At 43.3% G+C, this 25,082-nt stretch overlaps 1 protein-coding gene across 7 annotated transcripts in view; it reads left to right on the top strand.

Annotated features, from left to right (window-relative positions):
- MCF2L2 (MCF.2 cell line derived transforming sequence-like 2) overlaps positions 1-25,082 on the top strand; it is a 145,774-nt gene continuing 120,692 nt past the window's right edge. For 3 of the 7 annotated variants that reach the window (XM_039713651.1, XM_039713648.1, XM_039713644.1), the window contains exon 1: positions 19,999-20,288. In XM_039713651.1, the coding sequence (XP_039569585.1) occupies positions 20,147-20,288 (142 nt within the window). In that variant the 5' untranslated portion in view covers positions 19,999-20,146. Of the gene's footprint in view, positions 651-19,998; positions 20,289-25,082 lie in introns of those variants that run through there. The other 4 variants (XM_039713646.1, XM_039713652.1, XM_039713650.1 and 1 more) reach the window with 3 other exon arrangements.

The following is a 25,082-nucleotide window of genomic DNA, read 5'->3' as shown; positions in this document are numbered from 1 at the left end:
CACAGCCCGCAAGGCTCTCGGGCCCCAGGGGCCGAGGGGGAGCACCGGAGGCTGTGTGCGTGTTGTTCTCCTCTCCTAGGCACGCTGGTGGAGGGAGCGTCGCAGAGCAGCTGCGGCTGTTCGAGCTCTCCTGCCAGCTCCACTCCTCCCGATGCCATTCCTACCTCCAGGATTTTTCCCTGACTCGCAGCATCACCATCCAAAAGTCTCCCTGGAGGAAGGTATCTGCTTGCTGGTTTGTCTCTTTATCTTTTGCCTCATCCGCGGGAGCAGGGAGGAAAAAAGCCATAAGCAATCAACTCGTCTGCTTTCCCCCCGCTTTTATATTTCCCACCTCTTGCTCCCTTCCTTCCGTCAAGGGGTGCAAAGACCCCGTCTGGAAGGAGCTTTTCAAGGTCCATGCATGGATGGCAGCAAATTGGAAGAGGTGAGCAGCCGAGAGAAGATGTGAGAGCTGGAAGGGCCGTGCCGTGGGAGTGGTCCTTGCTTTGTGTGCAAGTGAGGCAGTGAGTGTGCAGCCTCCCACTCTGGGTGCATCTTTTTTTGGATGCTGTGTAGTTCCCTGTGTGAAATGCTTTTTTGGCTAAAAGAAGAAGAGATGTCACATCAGGAGCTCACCCAGCGACTGACTACGGTTATCACCCATGTGGGTAAGGCATCTTTATTCTTCTTACTACGTTTGTGTGGTTTTGGGGGCCCGTTCCCCCAGGAGGTGCTGCTGCCTTTGTGTGACAGCATCACACCTGTGCATGAAATAGGAGCCATCAGCAGACTGCGAATCCCTGGCTTTGGTCAATTACACAGCCTTTTATTGATGATTTGTGTTTCAAGCAGGTTTTCTCTGAAAAGCAGGAACAGTAAGAGCAGCGTGCCCTACCTGTGAAGTGATCTGTGTAAAATACCCGAGCGCTATTCTTGCAGGGAGGTGGTGGAGAAAAGGGGGTGTGGGAGGATGCTGGAGCAACGGCAGCGCTAATGTGCTGTGCATTTGCTTGTGATACTGGAATAGCAGCCCATTCAAAGAGAATCTCTTCATGGCCTGTGCTGTTTTAGGATTTCTGGAAGGTGCTAGGACAGGGACAGGATCTCAAAAGCTTTTCTCTCTGTCAGGCTTGATTTTATTGTTTCTAACATTCAAATGCCAGTGAATCCAGGTGAGGCCCTGTGCTTTGCACTGACATCCTTGTGCATCTGAGCTGGATACCCACCTGCTGGCACTGGGGACTGCATGACCAGGAACTGAGGAACCTGAAACACTATGAGATGCTGGTGATTAAAATATCAGCTGAGAAAAGCCTTTATGACCCTTTTTTGCTACCTACAGTTGAGTTAAAGCAGATTACAGCTGTGTTGCATCACATAAAGAAAACATTTTTAGTTGAATTGCATAGGAGCAAATGTTATAGCTGCCAGTGTTTGCAATGGATTGTATGCTATGAATGCCAAAGATGTTGTACAGGTTCCTGAAATGCCTTTGTCACTGGCTTTGTTCAATCTGTGTATGAAACAGTGTGTGACCAAAATTTAGCTTTTAGAGAATATATAAATAATGTTTTAGACCAACATTGTTCTTTGGTTTGATGTTAGCTATGGCAGCTGAACTAAGTTTAATAGAGCATATGCAATAAGTATCTTGTCTAAAGAAATAGCACAAAAGCAGATTCAAAGTCAGTAAAATATTTAGAACCAGGCCCCATCTTCCCAAAATCTTTTCCAGGATAACCTCAGCAGGAGCTTGGTGTGGAAGAGAGTATGATTGCCAAGAGAGCTTGCAGCAGCAGGCTCTTTGACCCAGTAATGCCAACATGAATTGCTTTACAATTGTGCAAATTCAGATTGACATGAAGTCACATGAATTCACATTTTTTTAATGAAGATTTGGAATTCAATATGAGGTGCTTTTTTTTTTTTAAGAGTATTTCAGGAGACCCAAAAAGATTTGTATGTCTTCTGGTTTTCATGTTAAATTCAATGCAGATCCCATCATCCATATTGAGGACTCTCCATGAAATCAGAAGGGATTTGTGAGAGGTAACATAGCATTATGTTACCTACTGTGTAATTAACTGTTGGCTAATAGGAAGTCATTCTGGACATTAGAAATGTTGGTGAACCTTTCCCCTGCTCTCTGCTAAATTTGAGAGAGGTTTCTGGGTCATGAGGCTGATGCCAGAGAGCCTTATTGGTTTCCTGGAGGTCAACCAGCAGGCCAGTCCTCGGGAGAGGAGCAAGGATCACAGATTGTGGTTCTCCTTTCCACACTGAGGCAGGAGCCTACCTGATCATCTTCCAGAAGGGAAGGATAATCCCACCATTTCCCCAGCCATTTGAAACCTACAAATCAGACCCTACTTGTGGACTCTGCCTTTTTGTAGGCGGAGTTAATTTTTTATTGAATCATGTAAGTGGCAAAAACAGTTGTGCAAAAATGGAAGAAAAGAACATTAAAATATTTGTTATTGGCTGAAGGAAAAATGTTTCTTCCAAACCCATGATGATGATGCACCTTGTTTATGAATCACATGTTGTAACATGGGTACCTTAGCTGAATCAGCAGTAGCTTATTGGAAGAATAATTCCTGGGAAGCTGCAGGGGTCTCTTGTATGTTCATTGGGAATCTTTACAGCTCAAACAAGTGAAAGGGCTCTCAGCCTTAGCAAACTGAGGGGATCCCTGGCCGTTTATTGTATTTACTATTTTTACAACTCTCACCTTCATATTGCCACTTGGAATGGTGGGATTCTAGAAAGTCTCTAGAATGTAGCCAGCTCTTGGCTGGGGATGCAGCTCCCAGCTCACCCAAGAGCAGGAGGGAAGAAATTTATTCACAAAATTTGCAAAATTCCAAAGAACTTTATGGGAATGTTAAAAAGAAAGACCTTCACATTTTCAATAAAACCTTTATAGGATCATTTTGGTCTGTGTGAAGTAATGACACACCATTTTATTTTTAATGTGTCAATAAGAGTGTCACATAATTTATTGCCTGGGGCTCAACTTATCTGTCCTGGGCAAAAGCTTTCATCCCTCATTAGCTGACTCATGTTGTGTTAAACAGTTCATGTGCTAGCAAAAAAGCTTCTTATCTGCTACAGACTTCATACATACAGTACCTGCCTCACCTGGGTCAAAATCAAAGTTTTGAAGGTACTTTCCTACTCCACATAGCTCTCTTAACTTGGTACTTTTCTAGAACCAACATGCACGGTAGCACACAGAGAGTATAAAACAACAGAGGACCAAATTAGATCTCTTATGTAGCCCTGTGCTCCCCCAGCATCCCCGGGATTATTCCTGACTGTCCTGGTATGGATGAGGGAATGGGGCCACCACAGGTGCCTAGGACAGGAGTAGTTTGTGAATGCTAGCAGACTTTCTGCTTACTATCTGAGATTTAGCAGCAACACTACCCAATCTTGTTACCAAAACTGCGTCAAGAGTCTTTTTTTAATTTACCCTACTTTCATTGAACTTGTTTGTTGGGAGGTGTTGGGGAAACACTCATCAATTTTGGAAAAAGTGTGTCCTTTGGGTAGGTGGGCAAGTGGCAGCTCTTCTGAGATGGGGAGGGAAGAGCTTTGCAGGGTGACACGCCTGGTGCTGACAGCAGGATTGTTTGCCTGTGGGAACATGTACAGCTATTCCAGCCTGCAAAGCCCACAGGAATAGGCTTTTGTGCTCTCACTACCCACCCACACTTGGCACTTGGCCCCCAGAAGTCTGATGCCAGCTTTGCTATGTGTGGGCAACGTTCTGGGCACAGCTGCGCACACAAGCACCTCCACCCAGTGCCCCATTTTCTGCAGATTGCTTTCTTAAAATGATTTTATGACAGGATGGAGCTGCCAGAACCAATGTGAGCTGTCTCAAAAGGTCAGCAGCTTGGCTCCTCTCTTGCCAATAGAGAATTCCACAGCACACGGGAGATGGGGTTTTGTTAGAGGCTCCCTATAATTCTCAATGAAGTTGTAAGAGTTCCTCCCTTTGAGTGTTAACTGGACCCAGATGAGCTGACTGTCAGTGTCCCTGATAGGAGAGGCACTGATGTGAATTTGCAGAAAGCACTACATTGCACAAACGTTACACACGACAAATAACCCCATACATTCGTGTCAGCTTTCATCTGATTTTACACACTTGTATTTTCCCAGTCTCTCATTTTGTGGAAAAAAAAAACAAAACAAAAAACAAAACAAAACAAAACAAAACAAAAAAAAACCAAACAACCCAGAACGGAATTTAAACAACGTGATGGAAATCAAAAGGAAAGCCACTGACTGAATTTAGTTTAGGATTGACATCTCTGGACTTAAAATTCCTATCTGTTAACCATGGTATGTCAATTCCTATCGCACTTGGCTTTACCACCAGAGTTGAGGAGCAGTGTAAAATACCTGTGTGTGTGAAGAGAAGCTGTGTTACAATTTGGGACAGGAAGCAAAGGATGATACTGCATCCACCTGACTGTGTGAGAGGAATTTAGGTCAGCAGAATGGAATAACCCGAGTTGGCACTTGTCCGAGGCCAGTGGCTAAGCATCACAAGTCACAGAATCTGCTTTATGCTACAAAGCCACAAATAATCTAATATGTCACAGCTGGACAGACTTCTGCAATGTTTCTGATATGTGTCTGTGGACATTAAGGACACAAAAAAAGGAATATTTTAGGAAATTAACTTTTGAGACATCATATCAAATAGGCCCTTTGCTACTCCTATGAAAGGCTTAAATAAATCAAATTCCTTTGCAACATAAAATTCTTTCCTTTGTTTTAGAGCATTCATGCATTTCAGGAACTCTTTTTGAACCCCAGATTCTGTGTTTCTGCCCTACTTAGGGATTTCTGGTGCACAGCAAGTGGAAAGTGGTCTTTCCACTGACCACAGCACACCAGATTTCCTCACCCAAAATAATATACAGGCATGGGAGGGGCATCTATCACTGTCTTCCCAATAAAATATGACAATAGAAAACTGCAGAAATGGGTTTGCTAAATTTACTTGGGATCTCATGCTTATGAGAAATGGTAGGTTGAAATTTCCCCATTAACCTACTTCTATTAAAAAATTGAGCTTTGAACATTAAATCTGCATCTTTATCTCTGTTCCCCAGTAAAGCTTTTGAACTGTTGGCCAACTTTTACCAAACTTGGTGAAGTGATAAAGGTCAAAAATATTGAATTCATGCCAAGTATAAAAATAGTATCTGAAGCGAAAGATGAAAATAGTGAAGACAAGGGAAATAAGCTCATTCTATTAGACCTCAGAGATTCCATGTGGGAGGGTGGAATGTGGGAGAGATAATAGCAATTTATCTTTTTTAGTTTCACAGCTTAAAAAGCTACTTGTTTACTTTTTTGTTCATAGATTGTGGTTATTAATTTTACCCCATTCTATATGGCCTATTCTGTGCAGCTGTTTCACTAGAAACTGTTTAATAAAACTGTTTAAAGTGTTTTGCTAATGCTGCAAATTTTGTATCTATAAAAAGTGGAAACTAAGCTCTTACAGAAATCCATGAAAAATGTGCAGATGTAGAATATTGCAAGTACCATAGGCTTGTTTAAAGGCCACATTCTAATCTGGTTTGCAGAGACATTATCAGAAATAAAGATTGTAAGAAATTACTATGAGTTGGGATCCAGATTACTAGTTTGTCTCAAGGCAAAATATTTATGTGGCAGTTTGGCCTCATGTTCAGAAAGACAGAGGTGACTAAAGAGCTTCCTAGAAACAGTAGCATGCGTTAAGGCTGCTCCAGTTTCAGGAGAGAACAGCTCAGAGATGTCCCTCTTCTACATTCCATCTTTTGCTTTAGGTGAATGCTTTTTTGTATGGGATCCTGGCATCCTTGACAGAATTTAAGAAAAACCTTGCAATATCCAGGTGTGGTACTAATTTCTTTCAGAGCGGCGTGCCCTAAGGAGAGCCATGCAGAGCCCCAAAGAATTGAAAGGCTGCTTACAGCCCTGTTTTCTCATTTATTGATAACCTCCCCAAAACTAGCTGTTACACCCTGAGCTTTCATTCTCATGCCAGTAAGAGACTAGGATGTTGGGGAGAAAAGGGAGCAGGAGTAGCTATCCACCATCTGCTTGCTGCAGGGTTTTCACACTTTCTACTCACGCATGTTGTGATGGCAACTGTTGGAGGCAGGGAACTAGGCTGGATGGAACTGAGGCGTGATCCAATCTGTCAATCTCTCAGTCACTCTTTCTTTCAAAAGCCTCTGCATTGCTGCTGTTAAATGTAATGCTACAGCAGTCTCCCTCTGCCCTTTATTTTCTAATCTGCCTCAGTAATGACTTGTAGGTGTTTTTCTGTTGGCATGGAGGAGTGTTTAACACGTGGGGAAATTAGTAAAGGAAAGTCAGGTGGCAGAATCCAAGTTTGGCTGTTAGTAGTGGTGATTCCTATGGTCCCTTCCACACCTATCCTTGCCAGACACCAGGTCCTGTACATCCTTAGAAGCTCTACTGGCTTCTGCAGTTCATTTTTTAGTGCCTGGAAAATAGTTGGGACTCAAATTAGTTATTCCAGGATACATGCTTCAGTGGAAAGGAAGTCTGTCTGTTTGCTGTTTGGGTCAGCTCTTCTCATGATTTTCCTGATGCTCCCTATGTTTCAGGCCTGTTAGACTTCTCTTGGCAGTTTTAGAGTTTTAGTGCTCTGACTCCCAGAGCAGGCTCTTGCTGACACTATGTGGTAGTCTTTTGTTGGGTCATAGGGGGGTTTTTGGGCACATTTTTATTTTTGGGGCGTAGGGAGAGGGTTGGCTATCAAATAACAATCTTTTAAAAAAGAATGAGGTAGCTTAATGAGGTCAAAAGCAAGGGGAAAATGACACCATCATTCATTGAGCAAGACAGACTGTGGCACTTGCTGGTCTGCTCTTAAACACTGCAGGGCAAGCCCTGGGTTACCTGGAAGGAGGAAGTGGGAGGAATCTCCAGGGCAAAGTGCAGGACCTTCTCCTGTGTGAGGGCCCTGAGTCAGGCACAATGAGAGATGCTGGTGCTGGCAGAAGTTATTGCTTGCTAACACGGCAGGCAGTAGTGACCACTCTGCATCACTAAGGCCCAAGCTTAAAAAACAAATGGGACCAAAAGGAGGCAAAGAGGATCCCCTTTCCCTATCTCTGTGGCAGAGGGGAGCTCAGATGGCCTCACTGGAAATTAAACTAAGCTGACATTTATCACATTGTCTGGCAGCTCATTAAATACAAGGGCCCTTTTCCACCTCTTGCCTCATCTTTTATTTAATTCCTTTTTCTCGCCTTCCATATGGTGTTTAAATCCAAGAGTTCCCCTGGGACGACTTCTCCCTGAGGGAAAAAGAATCAGGGTTTGGAAGGGAACTTGCAGCACCAGGCCATCTCATTGAGTAGAAAATAAGCTAATCAATTCCACTGCTGTCACTCTTTTCCATCTTCTATACCATGTTTGAGGCCTCTCTTTGTCCCAAGGCTGGACTTAGTGTTTGATCTAGGATGAACTTTTCTGAATAGGGCCCAGGTGACTGCTAAAATAATTTTGACAGCACAGTGTCTAGTGCAAGATACTAGTTCTGTGTGTATATTTCTCCAGTTCTTCAGAGCTGGGCTTGTGTTCAAGTGTTTGGGAGAAGAGAAACCATGCATGTTTTGTGTTAATGCTGTTCTTTAGCCTGGCTAAAGGCCAGGCTTGCCAGGCTTCTTGTACCTCCCTTTAGAGTTGAGCACAGTAACATCTGCATTGCCCCAGGTGGTCAGTGGGTCAATGACTGGGAGCAATCTAAATTCTCTGCAAAGCTGCCTGATCCTGCTCATGTGAGAAAATGCTGGAGAAAGATGTGAAAGAGATAACATGGCCCATGGATCATTGCTAATCAGTGACTCACACTAACCATGCAGCAGAGCTGCCAGAACTGAAACCAAGGAACAGAAGGGAGACAGGGTGAAGAAACAGCCAACTCTTACATGCATCGATGGAAAAACATCAGTAGTGAATACCTGAAGTGATCTGTAAGTCATGGCATGGAAGGAGGTACTGCTTAGGGAGCAGAAACACTGTAAAAAGCTCTTGAGTTTAGCAGAGCAAAGGACAGCAGGCTCCCCTTTGGCGTGGGGACAAATGTGTAAGGGACAATCGGGTTGAGATCACAGTATCTTCAATCTCCACTTTCATGTAAGCACAATGCAGATAACATCTGTGAGTCCAAAAGCAAAACTGCCTCTGAGGAATGATTGAGCTCATGTACTGGAGGAGGGCCATGTCCAGCCTGTGAATTCAGGCAGGTAAAATCTGAAGCAACAGCATTCATTCAAGGGTGAAATACATTACATTTATATTCACTTACTTCTTGTCTTCTGCAGTATAGCACTGCAGAAAGCTGGTGCCTTTTCAGTAGAGGCCTGCAAATAATTTTGCATTAATGAATTATTCTGAATATAATTCTGCATTCATCCTGTTTTCTATTAGAATATTTCCTGCACTGTAGTATGGAATGAAGTCCTGAACTGAGACAGAAATCATGGAAATCATAAATATCCATGGACGGTAGGATTTAGATAACAAAGCTGCTGTGTTCTCTCTCCATCTTTTCTAGCCATTGCAGAGAACAGACAGTACAGTACATTATCCCCCCAAAAAATTTCTAGAGGAAGGACAGACTACCAGGATCAATAATCCATGCTGTCCTGAAATGATTATCTGTTTTGTTTGCCAGCACAACACACAACATGCACACCACACTCCTGCTCAAAACCAGCTTTGCACCTGCTGTGCATCATGTTTGGTGTGTTGTTGAAAATGTGTTGTTCCAAAGTCACTGCTGTGATGACCTTTGAGTCCTGAATCTTTTGGGCAGTCAGGAGCTAAACAAGCACAGCCCAAGCACTGAGAGTCCATGACTTCACGGAGAGTGTTACTCATTTCAGTACCATTACTCTGCCTGTCTCAAAGGTGGATTGTGCCCACGGTTTGGCTCCAGTGTAAGCTACTGCCATCTTGTAGTAGTTCTCCTGCTCTGAGCACACAGAATCTTGTTTGGCCCTTCAAGGCAGCCAGCCCAGCCCTCTCTTCTATCTGCAGAGACTCTCTGATTCCAGAGGTATACACATTAAGTTCTCAGTTGACATAAGTGCAGGACTATTACAGTGAATGCAAAGTGACTCTGAAGTTTAAACAGAAACACAAAGGTTTTACTCTGCCTGTCTCAAAGGTGGATTGTGCCCACGGTTTGGCTCCAGTGTAAGCTACTGCCATCTTGTAGTAGTTCTCCTGCTCTGAGCACACAGAATCTTGTTTGGCCCTTCAAGGCAGCCAGCCCAGCCCTCTCTTCTATCTGCAGAGACTCTCTGATTCCAGAGGTATACACATTAAGTTCTCAGTTGACATAAGTGCAGGACTATTACAGTGAATGCAAAGGTGACTCTATGGAAGTTTAAACAGAAACACAAAGGTCCTTTTTGGAATGTTAGTCCAATGTTATTTTGATTTTAAAATGCACTGATTCCTGACCTGGACTACTCAAGCATGGGAGTAAAGGTTAAATTTCTGCAGAAGCCAAAATCCTTTGAAACATTGCAAAGTGGTGATGGGAAATAATCTGTCATCAATATTACAACAAAGTGGCTCTGATCCAGAAATGTGCAAAGAGCTCTTTATTTCTATGTGAATATGGGGAACTGCTGGTACTCAGCACTCCACAGGACCAGATATTTTTGTCTGAGTGCACTCAGCTGTAGCTGACCCAGCTGTAGCCCCTGCTGCAAATAGGTATAAGAGGCAGCACAGAGCTAGCACCTACTGTCAGCATCGTCCTGGGTTCATATGAGGATCCCGAGTTAGTTTGTCAGAGCTCAAGGAAAGCCATGCTGAGAGGATCTGGACTCAGCTTCCCCACATCCGTGAGTGCAGCCTGTAATCTCTGTGCTTCCAGTTGCCTCCATCTGTGTCTCAAAGATCTTGGATGGAAACCAGCAGCTCTTCTCCTGAGACTGTTTATGCACCCACCCGTATCACCTAATGCATGAGCACCCCAATAGTACTACAGAGGGGCTGTCATAGTATCAATCCAGGTACTAACACCATAAATTACAGAATTCATATGAGGAAGGCTGAATTGCCACTTCCACACTGCAGACTGTTGCCCAGGGCAACGAGATATGAGGGGCTGCAAACCATTTAGCTCTTGCTTCCTCTGCGTGACCGGGAGCTGTGTGATTTCCAGTTTCCCTTGGGCAATGAATTGTCTACAGCTGGCCCCAAATACAAGAGCAGTTATCTGCAGTTCCGAGACATAAATACAAGACAAACAATGCTGATATACAGCATTGTGGGCTGCCTGGCAACAACTGCTGATAGGATCTGACTCTCCTCTTACATGCCTTGAGCATCAGAGATTTTGTACTCACATTTTACATCGGAAAACCAGGTTCAATGTGAAGAGGTGAAGACAATCTAAACCCGGAGAGGGTGTCTTTCAGTATTTCAGGAGAGTGACTTTTGCCTTCAAATTCCAAGATCGATAAGAATTTTAGTTATACATAGGTAGGCCACAGTTACTGGCATCTCCAGTTATTATTACTGCAATATCTCCAGTTTAATTTTAACTTTCCAAGGATGTGCACATGCTGACAGGCAGGTATTGAGGAAAGTGCCACAGCAAACATGTGCAACTCTAGTAGCAATGATAAATAGAAATTAGATTATTTGGATGTGAGAAGTTTGAATATGCTGCCTGTTAATCATATATGTTACAACTTTAACACTTCAAATGCATTTTTGTCTGATATGGATTTCATATTCTCACTGTATTGCTGTGGCTAGAATTACTATCAGGAGAGTTTGCTTCTTGTCAATCAATAATCCTTCACCTAACAAAGCCTGACTATAAATATTTCCCTCCTTTGAGTCTGAAGTTCACTGTTATCCATTACACTGTGGTTCAGAGGTCTCTGAAGCCAAGGCTTAATTTTTGAAGGGATCAATATTGGTGTTTGCAGCATAAAAGCCAAAGCTGATGACATACATAGGAGCCATACTATTGATCTTGCAATATCCAGAGAAAAGGTTATTTCAAACTGAAATAGCTGTGGCCTTAGCATGACCCTGAGCTGTGAGCAGGTGCATAACTGATCAGAGAGCTCTGGCAATTACATGCCAGTTGTTGGTGCAGGAAGGTTCCTGGGAAAACCTGATTAATCCTTGTTATGGTGATCAGCTTATTCTGTGAAAAAAGACTTCCTATTTTTTAAAATGAGATTCTAAACTATTCTCACCATCTCATCTGTCTCAGATATTTGTACTGTTATCTGTGTCTAGTATCTCTTCCCTTTCTATATTGATGAAACCAGGAGAGGCTTCACAGCTGGCTTTGAAGTCACAGTTCAGTTTGAGGTAAACTTTTTAGTAATTTTTGTTGATAGCTCATAAAAATCCATCTTCCTGGTTTTATTTTAAGTTAGGGGAGAATGCATTTTCAGCAATGTGCAATTGTCATTTTGGATCATGTTGAATTACACTTTGGCTATAGATCAGAGCCTTGTGCATCATTTTATCTTGGATGGGAGCAGAGAGCTGGCAGCAAGAGCCCTGTGAGGAGCAGAAGTGGTTGGACAGAAAAAGAGGAGTTTGTCAGTGATATTTTGTGCCCATTCTACCCCAATACCTGCAACAGCAGCTCTGTACAGGCCGCACACTGCCTGCCTCACTGCTCCCTTCAGAGCTGGCACCACTGTGCGAGGTTTTCCCAGTCCAGCAACGGGAAGCAGAAATGAAACACAGCAGTTATCTCCTGAATCCTCTTTCCAGCAGGATAGCAGAGCAGGGCTGCTGCCTGGGGAGGGGGTGTGTGTGTGTGTTGGTCTCAGGAAGAAGCTGTGCCAGAGCAGCCCCCTCTGCCGCCGGGGAAAGGGCAGCAGAGGGCACAGCAGCGCTGTTTGACACCGCAGTTCCCACTGCCCCAGACGCTCAAGGATAGGGCCAGACCCTTCCCGGATCAGCTGAAAGGCAGATGTTACAGAGCTGGGCAGAGGAGCCTCTCTCCTCCAAGCCCCTTTTCCAAGAGATGTGATGGCTCTGCCGGGTTTGGTACCCAGGAGCTGCTCTCTGTTGCTGGAGAGATGCGGGCGCTGCCAGCGCCGCCTGTTTGCGGAGGAGCCGCTGGAGGGCGCGGGGTGGGGACCCGCTCCCGATCCGACAGGGACCAGTCCCGATCCGAGAGGGGTATTTCTTAGTATGTTAGCAGATATTTCTTTATTTTCTAGCTTTCCTGCAGTAATTGCAATTGATCTTAGACAAACTGTATGAATACCTTGGGATTCAGTTCCCAGCTGAAGAATTTTTTCCTTATGTTTCATTATTTGTATTGAGATTTTAAAGTTCAGTGGTGGGTTCTTATGATACTTCTGATACAACAAAAAATATTGCGTTTATTTGGTTTGTTTTACAATTGATTGCTAATCTTGCAGCAAGTATATTTAAACAAGAGACAGGAAAATATTGTGTAGAATTATGTGCATTTATGCTACAAAGGGGCAGCAAAGAAGTGGTTAAAGAGAGGGTGAAATTATTGTTAAGCTAATTCAAAGGCTCTTAAGCCAGCGGGAGATGTGTGGATATATGCTTTTAGCACATTCCTTGCCATTTTTAGGCTCTTGTGGGGCAAAACTTGAGGTGAAATTATTCCTTCCCCCATAAGCTTTCTTCAAATAGCTCTCAGATGCATTCTCAAATATATATAAGAAAAAAATATTCTTTTTAGACTGTATCCTTTTATTGGCAATAGTCTATTTCATGGGACTAACAATTTCACTGTGGTGCCAGAGTACTCAGCTGAGAATCACTGGAGAAGTACAAAGCATTATTTAGTGTTACATACCATGAAGTGAAGTTGTGCTGGAACTAAGGTCCATAAACGGATGTGGGATTTAGATACATTTTATTATGTTAATCTTTTCTGGTCAGCAGAAAGCATTTGTGATGAGGTTTCCTGACAGACTAAAGAGCAATTTCTTATCTCATCAGAACACTGCACCACTCAGCTTCAGGCAATTTAAGTCCACAGTGCTGTTGAAGTCAAAGCACTGTCCTTATTTCATGTGGGCTGGAGGTCTAACCTTGTGCAGACAGTGCTCAGCACCTCCCTGCATGAATGCTGCATGTGGGATGCTTGCAGTTGACAGGCAAGGTCACAACATCAGTGTGATGTTGAAGAGAAACCCTTGTGCTGCTTCCTGTAGGAAAAGTTCACTCAGGTGCAGCTCTATACTCTTTCTGCACCTGAAGCTGACTTACAGATGTCTTTTTGTACTGTGTGGGCATACTTGCCTGTTAATATAGATCCATGAATAATTTTAGTCTTGGTATGAAAGGAAATGAGGCTTTCATGCTCATGCTATTTCTATCCCAGCTGGCCCTTTTCCATATAATTTTAGCAGCTCTTGCCTGGTTTTGACAAAGGATTGAAATGTTGGTTTCGTGTAAATTTATCCTATTTACATATTCAAGATTGTGTATGAAGACAAAACCCAATAACTGTGCTGGCTGAGGAGGAGAGGAAGAGGACTGGGGTGTGGTTGTGTGTGGCACCATCTTGCCCTGCTTGCCTGGTGTGTGATGCAGTGCTGCAGGTGGGGAGAGGTGAAGGAAGAGCACACATGGTGCACACCAGTGCACATGCTAGCAGTTCATCCATACTTGTATTTTCCTGCTTCACACCAGGCTTTGCTGTGAGTTGGGAAATCACCCCATAGACTGTATCTTTCTAGAACCTTGAATCTGTTACAGCTGGTGACTTAGAGACAAAGCTAGGATGGGTAAACTGGGCTGGGAATGGTGCAGGGGTTCAGGCTGTGAGCCACTGCAATGCACTGAGCAGGACAAGTCCCTGTTACCTGGGTGTGGGGGTGTGCAAGCAGCCAGCTGCCCTGTGTGGTTGCACTTGTGGATGCACACACAGGAGAGTGTTCCAGCCTCTCATTTGCTGGTGCTCAGCACAGAGAAATGCCTGTGTGGGCAGGTCCTTCAGGACAGACCTCTGGTTTCTGACAGTAGTCCTGGCCTGGGGAAAAAAAAATGAGGTCTACTTCACAATTGCCAGAGCAGAGGGAATTGACTGATTTTATCCTCAGTTCCCTAGATGAACACAAGCTCTGCCCTGGGGATGTTAAAGGAGTGTATTTGATGTGTATCTGCAGCTGAGAGCCCAGTCAGGTGAAGCAGTGTCCTGGAAAGCCTGTACAAGAGCTTCTTTTTCCTTTGGACTGCACAGAGTGACTGAGTGAACCTCAGTGCACACACAGGCAAACAGGGAAAAATCAATAGTCCCCAAGGCCCAGTCCCCTACCCCTTGTGGTAACTGATGTTGAGTGCTTGAGAGATGGCAAGAAAACATTGGAAAGGCCTTTACTGTACTTTGTAATGTGAGAAGCTCTTTCTTCCTGTTCAGCTAACATTTGGCATGTGTCCAAAAGCCTGGAGTATCAACAGCCCTTGTGATGCTCACAGATGCTATTTTTATCCCTGTGTCTTTCTGGTTCTCCTTTATGTGTTTCAAGTTATGAATTGCAAGCAAAAAAAAAAATGCTGTTTCCATCAGGGAATGTGCACAGCTGCTCCTCAGGGAAAGAAGCTGTCCTGGTGGTCTTAGCTCCATGGATCCAGCAGCTGTTCTGCACTGGGAGTGCTCCAGAAGTTCCCTGCAGGGAGAAAAAGGTGAAGGGGGAAGGAAAGAGGAATACTGCAATGAATCCAGTGCAGTGCTCTGGGTGACAGCAAGGATCAGGGTTACCATGTCCTGGAGGTGACTCAGTGTGTCAGTGGCAGAGTACAGAGAAGAGAAAACATGTTCCCTTCTTAATGTCCAGAGTCTGTCCTTTCCAGCTGCCGTGGTGCTGCTGGAGGGCCATGACACAAAGTCTGTGCCCGTGCACTGGTGACAGGGTTTAGGAGCTGGAGAATGGGGATCTGACAAGCCTGGTTTATAGATCACAGCCTTCTCTGCATTACCCAGTATCTCACACATGTATTTCTTTTGCATTTACTTGTCTCTCAGTTTATTCCCATGACTTTAAGCCAAGAGTCATTTATGTTTTGGGTAGTTTGCTCAGAAAGGCTCTTGGTCTCATGTAGGTCTGTAACCATTTTCATCATCAAGACTGGAATAACTTTGCATCCAAGCCTGAACCCTGGATCCAGCTACTCTTTACCCCTGTGTCAGCTGCACTTTGGTAACTCTGGGATCTGTTCGTTTATCTTGCCAAGCAGAGGCCTAGCAAGACAGAAATGCCTTCTGCTCTTGGTGATCTGCTCTTAGTTGCAGAGATCAAGAGAGCCAGGTAAAATAAACCCTGCACGTGCAGCAAAAATTCGTGCCCACTGCTTGGCCTGTGGAGATTCTGCTGCTCTCCTGATCTCCTGAGAATCTTGTCTAATCCAGCAGTGATGTCATTGGCTTGGGGGTTTCTTTTTGTCTGCAGTTTTATTTGTTTTGGGTTCTCTTATTTTTTCTTTTTTCTTTACTGTTTTTTTTTTTTTAAATGATGGTAATGGTCCTCGAATACCCTTGATGTCTTCACAGCTTTGAGATGACAACAAAAGTTCCTTGGCTAAGGCTGTCCTTTGATCTTCACTGCTCACTCCTGCTTTTGGCAGTTTGCGTGGGAGTTCTTGTGCGTCACCAGTGGCAGAATTGTTGTTTCCCTCTGCTGAAGGTGACCAAAAATGTTTTGCCCGTCCGTTAAGAAATCACTTTAAGCAGATCAGTGTAATGAGATTCTGAAGCCATATGGCACTGGAATTAGTGCCTTCTAGTGCAGGAACTGCATTTTGCAATTGCAACAGTGCTGTGCACTACAAGGAATTTCAAGAACAGAGATGTTTTTTCCTCTGCTTGTCCTTTTAACTCCTCGGGGTTTAAAACAATGCCTGGGATGTAGCCCTTTATTAAAAAAGGAGGGAGAGGAAGTCCTGGTCTGCTTTTTATTAGTTGGAAGAAAATAAATGAAAGTTAATAAAAAAGAGTAGTTTCTACTTTCTAGCTGAACACTGGAATGGATGTTACCATTGCACCAAGAGTGCTCTGAAAAGAAACCTTTGTGTCAAACTACTGAAATGCCTCATGGCTTATCAGATTCAAGATCTGGGAGGCAGAGGGAAGGTTATTGAGCTATATGCAAAATGAAAATATGTTTCAGCTATCAAAGCAAAGATTAGTTCAAACATCAGGTAAAACATCATGAGATAGGAAAATGTGATGCTGGGGTTTCAGGAAAGAAATATAGATTATTTTCTTAGCTTCTGTTTGTATCAGTCTTTATAGTGGCATTGGATTTAGATTACTTATTTCTTAGATTTTTGGAATACTACATACATAGGTGGGGGGAGCTGCTGGCCTTCGTGAATAAATAAGACACATTTTGCTGTTGGGTTTTTATGTTTTGTCATCTCTAACATGTTGGTGGATAAGAGAGGTAAATTTTTTCAGTCTCTTCTACACTAAACTTTATTAATGGTTTGTACAAGGCTCCGATGGAAAAGCAATGCCTGTTTCCCCTCAATTGCTTTAATGACTGTGTGGGGTAAGTTGCAAACAGTGAGTGTTTTGCAGTGTTTTCTAGCTGCCTCATTTACACATGCAGCAGAAGCAGACTTCTCTTCCTCCTTCCTCTGACACATAAATGCTGTTCCCAAACTCAAATCTTGATTCTTCACAAGAAATTATGTCCCTTGAGCTCAGCATCATTGAGATCCAACGTGTTTGTTGCATGTTTTGTGCTTAAAAGTGATACCAACCATCACAGCACCGCTTTTTGAGGCAGAGGCATCTTGTTTCATGAGAAGAGATATGGGGCTTAAACGGATTTAACTGAGCTGGCTTTAAATTTGTTGCCGTCCTCTGGTCACACAGTCATGGCATCAAGCACTTTCCAGCAAGCATCAGTTCCAAGGCAACCTGGTATTTCTAATGAAACTAGGAACCAGTGCAGTTCTGCAGGCTGTTTTGGGTAATGGCATCTGAGGGTATCTGGGCCATGGGTTGTGGGGTGGAGTTTTTTCTTTCTTTATTTTTGTTGTGTGTTTTTTAAAATGTTTTATTTCTGGTGACACTTTTTTACATTTAGTTACTTGCTTATTCATTGACAGACCAACCCAGATTATGTTGCTAGGCAATGCTGGCAATTCATGACCAGAAAATATCCTCCTCCTTAGATTTTCCAATCATTTTGCTATGGTTGTTTGAAGCAGCCCTTCCATTCTGTGTTATTATGGAAAAGACCCAAGCATGCCTACCATTTTCTGTAGCTGTTCCCTGCACTACAACCTTCTTCTTTCAAATAGACTGGTACCTTTCAGCTAATGGAGGACATTTGTAAATTCCCCATCATCCACAGAGAATATGTGTTTGGTAACATGTTACAGAAGAAGAATAGAAGAATTCCTGCAAGGCAGCCCTCACTGCAGCTCCTGTACAGACACAGCCAGAGCAGTACAGAAGAGGTCACTTGTGTGGTAGGAAACAGGGCAGGTCTCAGTGCTCCCATGTCAGATTTTCCATATGTGTCAGGAGAAACTAGCCCGGCTTGTGAATGGGATTGCAATGAAACTTACAGTAGGGCAAACAGATCCTTCTGTCCATCCATCACAGCACTCAGTCCCTGAGGTGACACTTATGTGCCTTGTTGCTAAATGTGTAGCAGCTGCAGCCAGCTTATTTTTGTGTCTGGAGCTGGGTGATGGCAGTGGTACCCCAGGCAGCAGAGGTTTGTATTTAGCATTGGAATGGATCTGGCTTTCCTAGGAAAAGACTGGGAAATTATTTTAGAACATTTCCCTGTTGTGTGCTGTGTGGCTACCTGTGCTTCCAAAGCTCACATCTAGGGCAGATTTTTTCTTGCATCCACTTCCAGCATCAAGTCTCCCCCTTGGAATGCAGCATGTCACAGATCCTCCTGTTCCTAAGCCGTGTGGATACTGGTGGGAAACGGCGCTCACAAGGAAGGGTGGCAGACAGAAATGTATTTCCACAAATGCTGGATTCTCCCTCACTGTTTATCTCTGTGTGCAGGGTTGAAGTGCAATTATTCTGTGTATGTCAGACATGAATGCATTGTCAGAAAAGTTTATTTGCCAAGGTATATCATGTTTGTCTGTGTAAGGAAGGACACCTTGAACCCTTGTAATGAAAAAAAAAAAAAGGGAGGAAATGTTTAAAGATAAAACTGCAGGGTTGTGTTTCTAGTTTTCTTATCTCATCATGACAGTTTTCTACAAAGTATTTCTGCCTTCTGTGCCACTGGTCTCCCTATCTATAAAATATTGCTCTCCCCTACGCATTGCTTTATGGAAGCTCTAATAAATATTTTACAAATGCTAATGAATCAGGTTATTCAACAGCTCAGTACATCAGTGTTTTCACTTTGCAGGCAGGGTTTTGGCAAAGGCAAAGAGCAGGAGAGTGAGTAACTTTATACCACAGAGCAAATTTGGAGGTGAGGGTAGTAAAATCTTTTACCTTTAAGAGGTAAAATCTTTTACCTTTATAGCTTAATTTCGTCAAAAGAAGAGGTTCTGAAACTCAGTTCTCCAGTCTGGTAGCTGTTTGACTACATGGTCGGTTTGTGTGTGCTGGGTTAGGAAGCTTAAACCTCTCTCCCTGTGTGCATGAGGCAGCAGAGCTGGCTGGGGAGAAACTGCAAGTTTGTGGAATGGAAAGGAAGTAGGGGCAGGTGAGTTGACTTCTGTATATTTCAGCTTACAGGCATTCAGTGCTGTCCAGCCAGTTATTCAGCATTTTAGTAATGGCACCATAGGAGGCTTTTTTCTCCTGGACATCTTTGTCCCCTCTAGGTCATTCTCTGATTTGGATTAATTAGCCTTCTGCTTTCCCACTCCACATCTAGGGACCGGCTGTGATCTGAGCAGGCCACGAGCTGAACTGGATGTTCTGGCACTGTGTAAAGTGCCAACAGGTGTTAGTGACTGAGGCAGAGGAAGGCAAAGGTTCAAAGGTTCTCAGTCTGTGTGTAAGATCCTTGCAGGAAACTCTTTGCATGCTCAGGTCACTGCAGTTGAGCTCTGGGTGGCAGCTCAGCCCTGATTCATTTGGTTCTCACTGTATTCTTTGCACTGTCACCAGTGCTGGCCTTGTGCCTGTTATGCATCTCCTGTGCAGTCCCCTGCCAACCCTAGGGAAAGCTCCTTTTTAATTCACTATATCAGGATTGAGTGCTCTCTGCACTCATTTCCCCAATAACTAGTTTCTTCATAAGGCTCTCTAACCAGTGATTTGTGTTATGGTAATTGTTAAAAGGGGAAAAAAAAGTCAGCTTAAATATTCAGCTCCTTCCAAGGAGGATTTCTAAATGAATGTTTCAAATATCTGAGTTTGGTGTCTAACTAATGGATCCAACTTCTTTGTTTAAAAAAAATTAGTTGGGGGGTTAGCAGAGCACAGCTAGCAGAGCATGTCTGCCAACATTATTTCCCTTGTCCTCCATTTGCTACTCTGTTCATTTCGATTATCAGATCTTATGAGCAGGGACTGTGCACAGCAGCAGAGGGCTTTTCTGTACAGTTGCAGCCTCCCAGTGCCACTGCCAGACGTGTGAGTAATTGGCTGAGCAGCCCTGCAGAGCAGTCTCCTTGCACCGTCCAAGCTGAAATGCAGAAGTAAAAAAAATCACTCTCAGAGATGAAGAATCATAAAATCATAAGCCTGAAAGGAACCAAAAATCATGAAGAAAAACCTTTGCTCAAAGAAAAATTCTTTGTGAACATATCTGGCATGCTCATTAAGAGTCGTTCTGTGATCTTACAATGTGCTTCTGGGATCTTCTCTCTTCATTGTTGCTTATAAGACAGCTTTAAATTAATGATAAGGAAGCCATTCAGGGCATGGGCTGCGCTGAGGTTCACAGCTTTCATTCTGAATGAGAGATTAAAGTAAACTGATATTGAAGGCAAGGAGGGAGAAACAAACACAGTCAGTAAGCCTATAAAAGTCTTAGCCAATTGCAATGGTGAACATCCTGCTGGCGAGGGTGACCTTGAATGAACTAAGTGGGATAAAGTCACCAGGCTGGACTGACAGCTGAAGAATCAGGCTGGATTCCAGCAAACAGAGAGCAAATTCCTCACAAGAGTCTCCTGAGCTGTGGCAATGGCTTCTCGGTGTCGGAAATGTGGACAACAGGTACCCAGGAATTTGCCTTTCACTGCTGTCCGGATAACAGAAGGAGAAATGAAATCTTATCATGATTTTATAGGAGGATGCATTAGGCTGGAGCGCATGGCAAAGAAAGGTATGTGTAGCATCTTTAAACAAAATAGCATCTTCTCGTAGTGGTAATTGCATTGCATCCCCAGACAATTTGCAAAAAGAGATTATATTCTTAATGCTTTCTCTGAGAGGTCAGTGATAATTAAAGGCAACTGGCTGGATTTGGGTATTACCTCAGGTGTGACTGCAGCTTTTGACTTGGCTGTATATTTCTGGGATATTTGCAGTGATTTGACCTAAAGGAGTTAAAATGAATGTTAGACTCATTCTGAATAAATGTTTATTTCATTTGGGTGTAAGACACTGAGTTTTCTGTATATGTCAGGAGTAGGTATCTGTTGTGCATGGAAAATACTTCTTAAAAATAAATGTAAAGAGCTGGAGCAGTGGGTGTCATGACCCAGCTGACCCTGTCACCCTGTGCTCCTGAATTACTACGTAGAAGGCCAATATCTTCCTCTCTGTAAAGATTTTGGTTTCACTGTATTCAAAAGTAGCACAATGGAGCTTTTTATGCTCTGTGTGAGTCAGCCCAGGTACAGGGCAGTATTCCACTCTCAGGGGGTTGCTAGTATAAGGTACTGGTACCTAGCAATTTGTGCTAACTGCATGCTAACTCTGAAGTGGAGCGATGCAGTTGAAATTTAGGCTGTTCACAAGATTGCTGAATCATAGAACACTTTTTCTCTGTGTCATTGAGAGGAAGATTTTTCAAAGAGCCTCCTTTCATTTGCCCTGTTAACTTGAATACATACGTAGTAAACCTCAAATCCAGAACTTTACAAGATGTTCACTAGTGCATTATAAAGACTCCCAAAAGCATGCAATATGATTGTACTTGGAAGTTAAATTGTTTATTATGATTTAATTAGCTCTTCAGCAAAGAGACTTGCATTTGATCTGGTAAATCGAGAATATTCTGTAGAAAAAGAGGTGAGCCAGAAGCAGGGTATCAGCTGCAGCCACTGCTCACAAACTGGGCTTTGCAGATGCTTTCTTTAACAGGGCTCTAACGCACAATGTCAGGGTTTGAAAACTGCAAAGCCAGTCCATTGTACCTCTGCTTCTGTGGGTGATCCATCCATGCTGATCTCTGGGCTCAGTGCCTACCTATGCATTGTTGTATTTGGCTGACCTTTCAGTAACACTGATGTTTCCAGTTGCACTCTTTGTACTGAGGCATTCTGAGTTCAGCACACCAGGGCAGAAATGTCTGGTATCCAGTAAAAGACAGTGGATTCACTGAAGTTCCTTCCTGACTGTTTGATCAGGTTGCTTATGGCTTTGTGGGCCTGTGGACGTGCTGGAGGCAGAGCTCAGGCATCTGCTGCTCTTTTTCTTCCTGTAGTAGAGCTGGGAAGAGACTGGTAAGGGCTTTGCCATGGTTACTGTTCCCAGGGAAACACCTTCTCTGCCTCTCATGTTGAGACACTACCTGGCATAGCATTATGGCCAGAAATCCCTTGGAAAATCATTTTTTGCTAGGGAACAGAGAGCATGTCAGATCAGCCTGAGCCTCTTGTCATTTTGTGAGGCAGAGAACATCTTCACTACTTTAGTATTAAATTCTACCAGGGAAGCTGCCGTAGGGGCAGAAGTTATTGCTAAGGACAAGGTGCCTTCAGCTGCAGGTATTGGAGCTGTGTGAGTTGTGAGAACACACTGGGGCAGCTCTGCATGTGGTGACAATGTTAGAAGGGGGCTAAGGAGGTGGCAAGGTGGCACAATAGTTCATAACAACACTGCCAGGGTTGTTTTCTCCTGCTCTGAGCTGACTCTGACCTTGTGTTAATCATGGTGGTTTTTTTGGCCTGTGTTTTCTTATCTGTAAAGTAGGAGTGGGAATCTCCATAACATATTTATGGAGAATCCAGTAGGAGTCTCCATAAATATGGATCCTGATGATGTAGCTCTGACTACTTCATATTACTACTTTGATGACTGGACCAGTTTCCCTTAGTTGTCTGCGATGCATAAACACAGAGGCAAAAAGATTTTCTGTCCCAGAGGACTTGGATTCTGTCTGCCCCACCTAGTCCTACAAGCAAAGACTCATTGACTGCCTTTTTCTCAGGCTGAATTTCTCTGAACATAGTGGCAATGCAGAATCCCTGGGGCATGTTCTGACTTACCATTACTTTAGGGGGAGTACCCTTTCTGCAGTTTGAAGATCCAGCTGGAGGAAGTGGCTATTTCATGTGAAGACCAAAATCTGAAGTTTAAGTGGAAGGTATTTCTAAATCCCTTGACAGTCAATCACAGTGGCTCCTTGTGTATTGCTCAAAATTGTTCTGGTTCTGTTTGCATTCAGTATTTCTTCTTCTCTTTAGTAAAAAATTGCTACCAAGGGGACCTGAGATAACTTTTTTCAGCTGGCTCTCATTGCATATAGAATAGCTGAAATAAAATATTCTGTTTTCCACAGAGGCTTTTCTGAGGAAAGAGAATTATCTTAGATCCTTGTTTTTCTTTTCACCTGCTCCCATTCATATGCAGTGTGCTCTGCTGTGGTTAAGAAATACTAAAACCCTGTTTACCTAATCAAAAGGTCCAGACAATTATGAGAGAAATAGGGAGGGCACAGCTTGATTTTCATTTAAAAGAATTCTGAGAGAGATGTAGTACTGCAAAGATCAAGAGAACAAATTCTCAGAGGGCAAGTTAGAGCAGAAGCCTTGTGGGTATTTATGTTTTTCCCTTTCTCCCATGATACCAGAACAAGAAACAACTCAGTGAAATGGAAAAGCATTAAACATGGATAGACAGATTGCTATAATTGGCAATGTTTTGTTAACTTGTGGGACTTATTACCACAATATAATAGCCCAGTTTGCTTTTCTTTATTACCTAAATTGTAGGGTAAACTGCCTGGGGAGAAGATTTCAGGGGAGAATGATGCTGAGTATGCTGGGAGGTTGGAGAGTGCTTGTGCAGAGCTTTCACCCTGGTTATGCTCACAGAGCTTATTCTCCAAATTCAGCCAGTTCTGCTGCTTCAAGCCTCACTTAAAGACCCAATTCTGCTGTGCTAATGTACTGATTTTTTATACAAATTATACTGCAACTTTATTACCTGTGGATTAGCCTGACCAGTGAGTTTTCTAAGACATGGACTTTCCTTCTTCATCACCTGACATTATCTACTAGAGATACTCAGGATCAAGTATAAAGCAATGATAAATAAATGCTTGGTTGGAGCAGCCCAGCTATATATGAATATTTGGCCAAGTGTCTTGTTGCACACATTTCTGATCCTATTAGTTAATTTGATTTTTCAAGGGGAAAAAAATCCTCCAGGCTCTTACAACTGACAATAATTATTGACCAAGCATTTTTTTCACCACCTTTTTCTAAGCTGGAATATCCCAGCATCTTTGTTTTGCACAGAGTCAATGCCTTATTTATATTCAGTGCCTATGAGTCATTATACTGGGGATTGCTCAGTTTAGGCTACTTGTCTAAACTCCTGAGTCACACCTTGAGACAGTGTGCTGCTGGGGATGCCTCTGAGGAGGCCTACAGGAGTGAAGACCTGATTTTTAAATTGGAATACTGTTAATTAGTAAGGTCATCATTTGCTAGCATTGGGAAAAGCAGAGGTGAAATGGGAAGGGATAAAGGGACACTGTGTTCCATTTTCCCTTGACTTTACCCCTAGGCTCAAGAAATGACATCTGTCAGAAAATGGATGAAATGGGGAGCAACTTAAATTTCAAGTCAAAAGCACAATAAAAATCGATGGGCTGTAAGTCAAAATGAGAGCTGTAAAACACAAGCCAGTTTCTTTGTGTTAGGCCTTCTCTAGAGGAAACAGTGGATTTGCAGTTGCCTGAAGTCTTTAACATAAGATTAAAGAGCTTTTTAAATGCTGGTTTAATCCAATTTCCATTAACATCTTGTGTGTTCAACAAGTCAAACACAATGAACCTAGTGGTCCTCTCTGGTCCTGCAGTGAAAGAATCTGGGAAGATGATCTGTGAGTTAGAGGCACTTGGGTATGAGCCATTCCTTGTCATGATTTTGGAGGCCCACACGCACAGGTATGCACACGTGAACATGTGGAGACAGATGCTGACATAGTGCAACTTATTTCAATGAAACTGGGGTGTATTGTAGCCAGAGAGGATCATGTCCTTGAATATTATTATATTTTTAAAGTAAAGTTAAATGTGTAATACAGTTGCTTCCCAGTAACAAAAACTGAAATGGCAGTATTACTCTATTCTATGGGCTGTATGCTGGTGAGACAATATTTGGATAGTACAAAATATTGTTCTGCTAAGAGAGGCACAACTAAGCCTTTTCAGCTTGGCAAAGACATTTCACTGATGCATTCTGAAATAAAATTGCCCAAATGAAAAGATGTCTGATGGGTAAATTTAGCTTATGAATCTTAAAGTACTGCCTGAGGAGAATGTAGTGGCCTGAGAGGAATTTCTTATGCCACTTCCACGGTGAGTTCATTCCTCTCCTTATATCCTGAATCCACATTGGGTTAGTAATTTATATTCACTTGCAGAGTAGCATTTCATCTTCTAACTAACTCCATGGCTGATCTACTACTTCTGCAGCATCTCTACACACAGGGTTAAAGTGCTTTTCAGACTGTAATCATCTGGAGCATTGATCAGACACTGGGACTGATGTGACACTTGTCCCTCTGTGCTCCCAGAGAGGCCAATCCCGGCAGGAAGTTGGTGGATGGGGCCGGGAGGGGGCCGTGGGCTACCCCACATCTGGCTGGGGATCCAGCTGTGCACAGGCTGTGCTGCTGTCTCAGCTGGGCTCGGTGGCCAACAGAGCTGTGGTCTGTTCAC

This window comes from Passer montanus, unplaced genomic scaffold (genome assembly GCF_014805655.1).
Source record: "Passer montanus isolate IOZ18808 unplaced genomic scaffold, ASM1480565v1 scaffold29, whole genome shotgun sequence".
Classification (NCBI taxonomy): domain Eukaryota; kingdom Metazoa; phylum Chordata; class Aves; order Passeriformes; family Passeridae; genus Passer; species Passer montanus.
Note: the sequence above shows the minus strand (reverse complement) of the source record. Positions and strands in the feature narration are given on the sequence as shown.